This window comes from Mustela nigripes, chromosome 2 (assembly GCF_022355385.1).
Source record: "Mustela nigripes isolate SB6536 chromosome 2, MUSNIG.SB6536, whole genome shotgun sequence".
Classification (NCBI taxonomy): domain Eukaryota; kingdom Metazoa; phylum Chordata; class Mammalia; order Carnivora; family Mustelidae; genus Mustela; species Mustela nigripes.
In genome coordinates, this window is record NC_081558.1 from 53,747,307 (window position 1) to 53,753,306 (window position 6,000).

Consider the following 6,000-nt stretch of genomic DNA (forward strand, 5'->3'; position numbering starts at 1 on the left):
CAAACTAGGGCAGAATTAGTTTTTCAGCCTCCTCACTATATGACCATTCCAAATTGTCTTCATTCTTATTCTTGCTCTTTATACGTACTCTACCCACAGTCGCATCCATACCCCATATGTCTCTAAAGTCCAAGAGGAGATGGCCTTCTCAACTTCAACATCAAACAAAGCCCTGCATCCTTCAGTAGAAGCGACTGAGCTAGCTTTCGTGCAAGTACGTAAGGAAGGTGGTCTTCTACTATTCCTCCTCACTCTGCTAGATTAGCAAGGAATGGGATGGAAGGAAAACCATTCCATGGAGACTTCTTTGTAGAAGTACCCTTCAGATGCAAAGTACTGCTATGCAGTTGGTATGCAAAACACCTGGACTTGTCTACAGCTCCAACATCTTATATTATAGTCCTATTTACCAGCATGCTCTTTTACACATCTTATAATATCCTCTTGATTTTGATATTATGAAGAATAGGACACTGGGGAATCTTAAGGCCTTGAAGATAGAATATTCACATGCATGTCAAAACTCTCATAAATTTTCTGGTGATCATATACTGTCCAATGAGAGGAATGACTTTATTTAAGCAAATATACTTTTTCTGGCATCAGTGCATGCTAATTGACTTTCAAAGTTAAGTGAGGAAAAAGATCACTCTTTTAGGTATATTCAGATAATTTGTATAAATATAGTTAAATATGAACTTATTGAGGATAGGAACTTGGATTATTAATGAATTTATCTCCTATACTTAGAATAATATCTGGTACTCAGAAGGTGTTTGATAAATATTTGAGGAATACACGGATGGATCACTGTGAAATAAGTCTCTTCAGTATCTCAAGGCAAAGCACATTCCTAATTAGATACAAATGGGATTGGCTCCGTTTATTTTTGTCCATTTTAATATATGCATGAACAAGTTGTTTTTCAAGTGACCTGGTGCTACAGTGTGATGCAAAATATTAAAATATTGTTAGTGGGGTGCCTGGGTGGCTCAGTCAGTTGAGCATTGGACTCTTGGTTTCAGCTCAGGTCATGATTTCAGGGTCCTGGGATTAAGCCCTGTATAACTCTGCACTCAGCAGGGAGTCTGCTTGAGATTCTCCCCCTCCCCCCCACTTACATATACTCTCTCTCTCAAATAAATAAATAAATCTTTAAAAATTAATAAATATTGTTACTAACATAAAAGTGATGATTAATCGGGGCACCTGGGTGGCTCAGTGGGTCTTAATCCTCTGCCTTAGGCTCAGGTCATGATCCCAGGGTCCTGGGATTGAGCCCCTCATCGGGCTCTCTGCTCGGCAGGGAGCCTGCTTCCCCTTCCTCCTCTGCCTGCCTCTCTGCCTACTTGTGATCTCTCTCTCTCTCTCTGTCAAATAAATAAATAAAATCTTTTTTTTTAATAATGATTAAAAGTCCACATTGTATAAGCATTTTGTTAGTAACTTGGGGTGTTCTCTGTATTGCTTGATATGCTGTCAAGAGTTTAAGTGACATTTACTGAGCCTACTGTCCCCATGTTGATAAAAATTGTTGATAAAATTGTAGTTTTTGCTTATTGACTAGCTTTGAAATCCACAAGATAAGAACACATCCATCTTGTTCGTTAAGCCAGCCCCTAACTCAAGACCTGCCAGTGTATTCTGATATTTTGCCAATAAACATCTGTTGATCAAATAAAGGAGTGAAATACAGTGAACAGGACAGGTTGTTGCTCTCAAATAATACAGTCCAAGGGGAATAGATACCATTAGATTCAGATGTTAGGGAATAATTATCTGTTGTAAATAATTCTATATTTGAATATCTAAAGCACAGTGTGAGTGAGAACGGTTAGGGGCTTGGAAGGGATAGCTCAGTAGTTGGCTGGCCTGGGAATTAGACACCTAAAAAACCTAGAGTCTAGTTCCACATTTGTCACTACCTACCTGTTTAACCTGGAGAATGTACTTGTCATTTGGGGCCTTGTTTTCTCATCTTCTTAACAGAGTGTTGGGCTTTTTTATAAAGAGCTTCACTCTAAGAATGGTATCCTTCTGCCTATTTTGTCCTTCTTATACTCTGGCATAATTTTAACATTTTAATAAACTTGTTTTTTTTTTTTTTTTTTAAGTTAGAAAGACATTGGAATCTGAGACCTAGAATGGGGAGAGGATAGGGAATTGAGGGAGAGACTGCCATTTCATAGGAAGAAAGCTGAAATTTGCCTTCCAGTTGCAAGCACATCTTGGGACATTATCTGTAAGCAGAATGACTAGCTTAAATTTTTGTTCTGTTTTATTAACAAGAAGAAAACTGTCCTTGACTTCTAGAATTGATTTTGTTCCATCCTTATATTTAACCAAAAATCTTAGACTAATCATACTTTAACTATTATCATCGTGTCTGTAATAGGAGGAAACTTCCCAGCATTGAAAGGGAAGGAGAAACTCCTTTATTGATAGTTCAAGTTGAATATAGACAAAACTAATCCTACACACCTGTAATTACCTCTGTCATTTGGACTGCCAAGAAATTTGCTTTAACTCGAACTACCTTAGTAAACACTTTTTGGTTTTTAAAAGCTTTTAAGCAATACAAACGCCCAGCTCTCCACTTTATTCTGTGCTGTGGGGGCACCTGGGTGGCTCAATGGCTTAAAGCCTCTGCCTTCGGCTCAGGTCATGATCCCGGGGTCCTGGGATCAAGCCCCGCATCTGGCTCTCTGCTTGGCGGGGAGGCTGCTTCCTCCTTTCTCTCTCTGCCTGTCTCTCTGCCTACTTGTGATCTGTCTGTCAAATAAATAAATAAAATATTTTAAAAATAAAGTTATTCTGTGCTGTGAAGGCCCAAGTATGCATTTTCCCCACCAAATTGTTGCTCCATGATTAACAGGGAAACTTTTGCTAGTCCCCTTGCAGAATGACCAGTTACTCAATGTAGATGGAACAGATAGATACTTAATGCCACTTGGGGGAACATTAGGATAAGTCTAAGGGAATTAGTGCCATCTGATCCATCGCCCTATGTGGGGGCATCTTGATTAAATCCACAAGTCACTGCAATTCTATCAGGCCACTTATGGGACAAGTGGAGACCTGCTTCCACACTGAAGTTTGGCACTGCTCGTGTTTCTCCTTGCCAAAAAGGGCAAAGGCCTTGAGCAAGAAGCCAGCTTTTTCCTGATTACAAAACTGACCACAGTTCCTCGCCAACCTCAGTGTGAGCCTATTTTTTTTCTGCTAATTCATTATTCTTCTCAGAGAGAACTCCACTTTTTCTGTTATGACATGGCATTTATCATTGAAACATCAGCTATGCTCAGTCCTTGGTGCAGTGTTACTGCCTCTGCTAGCAATGGCTAAACTTCATTATTGAGTTTTTAAGAAGCAAACCCTGATAGATCAAATCTAAACTATATCTATCAACTATTTAATCTTCTAGAATTTGTCAGTGTCACTTTGGCCTTTGTCAAGGGCTGGAACCAATGCCTCAGAAAACAATATTTCAGCGGCATGCCGATGCCAGATTTTAAAATACAAGTACATGTTTGAATTAAATAGTTTCCTTCAGGTAATATGATTAGAGATTCAACCAGGGATGGGCAGCTAGAAAAAAACTTTGTCCAAGTAAGTTTATCTGGTATTTCATAACCCAGAGATATAAAGTTTCCCATTTAGGGAGCAGTTGAACACTGAACAATCTCTTTGCTTTGATAGCTCTAAATACTGTACAACTTACGCCCCTCACAAGACACAGAACATGTGGGTCACTGGCGAGACGGTGTGGCAATGTTTTCCTTGTAATGTACCAAGTCTTGCCAAAGCAGTGAGCAACATTATGACACCACATTTGTCACAGCTGGCTCTCTCACAGGACAGTGCCAGCCAATTCAGACCTGGTCCTTTGTGGATTAATTCCCACCTCCCCGTAATATTTGGAAACTGATGTCTTAACTCATTGGTTGTGTTCACAAGTTCTACTACTGCAAGTCCTTTTCTTTTAATGGATTGGTCTTTTGCAAGAAATAGACAAAATATCAGTGAATTACAGAAAGCCCTCTTCCATGCTATTATGGGTGAAACTCTGGGAGAGTCTCTTATTGACCCAGAAAGCGATTCCTTTGCTGATACACTGTCTGCAAGCACTTCACAAGGTAAAGTCAATTCCAGATATGGCTGTTGGGTTACTTTGGGTGTTTATGGAATGATGAAATTGCTCTTGTAGATTATTTTCCAGGTTATATTCTAATATTAGATGTGTGTAGTCCAGTCTTTTAATGCCTAGTTTGCTGTTTTAGTGTTCAGTTGTAAGCATCAGAACTTTAAAAAAGAAACCTAAACTAATCCATGTATGTCTCTGTGTATGGCTCCTAGTTCCTGAATTGTAGGCATTAAAGGTATATTTATAGTTTTTAAAATCCTTGGTTTATATGTGCTTCCCAAATATACTTGAGGATTTTTTTTTAAGAAATACCCGAGGGGGGTCCCTTTTTCCCATTTTGTAGTCTTATATGGTACATATCTCTCAGGCAGTTTTTATCCCAGTATGTTTAGTTCTATTTTAAAATCTAGATATTTGTACATTTTATCTCTCCCAAAGAATTGTATGTTTCCAGAGTGTAGGACCAACTTATATTCTTCTCTGTATTTCTAGCATGGTGCCTAATGCATTGTAGAATAGATTGTGGGGCCTTGGAGAATGTCTATTCCAAGCATTTCATTTTACACATAAAGAAAGCAACATCCCTAAATGCCTATTGCATACCAAGTAACTGATTAGCTATTACTTGTACTCAGATATATAAGATTCAAGCAGATACCTCATTTTTCAAAATTCCTTTCTTGGCCATTGCAAAATGTAAGTTCTTCATTTCTACAGCTCCTTCTACTGGAGTTTCTTAGCACAGCTTCTTCTGTTTTGTACTGTTTCATATTTATTTCTGTATTTCTATGTATTTTTTTCTCATAGATACGGCATAAAAATAGAACCTGTTAACTAGTGTGATTGGTGTTTTAGAATACAAGTGCTAAAGAGTTACAGTTAAGACACTTTGTTGTTGAAATGAATGGCTTTACATTTTAATGTTTTAATTTTTCTGGAAGTCTGAAGTTTGAACATATTAGTCACAGTTTTTTTGTTTTTGTTTTTGTTTTTTTGTTAAAACATCAGGCTGTTTAAAAAATAAGAAAAAATATTTCCTGAAATACTGTTTCATTCTATTACAGTGATTTGATTCAATATATTTATCTGTCATCTGTGCCTCTTAAATAGGAGTTTTGTTTCATTATATTATATAAAATCTGCTTTCTATTTTTTAAAAGCCATAAAAATTATTGCTGTCTTTCTCCAGTAACTAACTTAGCTTGCATCAGGGCAGAATGTCCTGGCTATATTGTGAAATAGTTCTTGAGTCAAAAGTTGGTAGTTAAGTCTGTTTGCAAGGAATATGTCCAGAATTTAGTACAACAAATATTTTAGGTTAACTGAGGAAAAATTCTGTATATGGTAAGAGATCATTTTGTGATTCTGTATTAATCTCTATATGGTTATGATTTGAATTTGCCAGAGTTTAATTGTCTTGAGTCTCAAATCCCCTCCAAGACTAATACAGTACTTTACTTCTTAATTAGCATGGTACAGAATTATTAGCAGTTTAAAAATTATATATTGTACAAATAATTTAACTTTCATTTATATGGTATCTGATTACTTCTTATTCCTAAGTGGTGTTCTGCTGAAAATATTATTCCTAAAGGCAAAGGCCTATGTTTGTTAACTTCAGTTGCATTGTGTAGATGACCACTATTTATTCCACCCTTGCCAAAACAAACAAACAAACAAACAAACTTGAAATTGAGGCCATCAGAGATGAAACACTGTAGAGTTTAGGATTTGGCTTTAATATGGTAATTAACTTTGGTGCTCTTTCCTGCTCACTGTAGGCAAGGTGGTCTTGGGGGTTGTTGCAAGTAGCTTGGTGCTACTTTGAAGAAAAAGTGTCTTGATGGCTGTGAATG

The 6,000-nt window shown here is 37.2% G+C and overlaps 1 protein-coding gene across 5 annotated transcripts in view; it reads left to right on the forward strand.

The window, feature by feature from the left end:
* PPARG (peroxisome proliferator activated receptor gamma) overlaps nucleotides 1–6,000 on the forward strand; it is a 132,253-nt gene that overhangs the window by 56,438 nt on the left and 69,815 nt on the right. The window contains exon 1 of one of the 5 annotated variants that reach the window (XM_059390349.1): nucleotides 4,040–4,136. The exons of the other annotated variants lie outside the window; for them this stretch is intronic. Within the exon in view, the coding sequence (XP_059246332.1) occupies nucleotides 4,055–4,136 (82 nt within the window). The 5' untranslated portion in view covers nucleotides 4,040–4,054. Of the gene's footprint in view, nucleotides 1–4,039; nucleotides 4,137–6,000 lie in introns of those variants that run through there. 5 annotated transcript variants of the gene reach the window in all.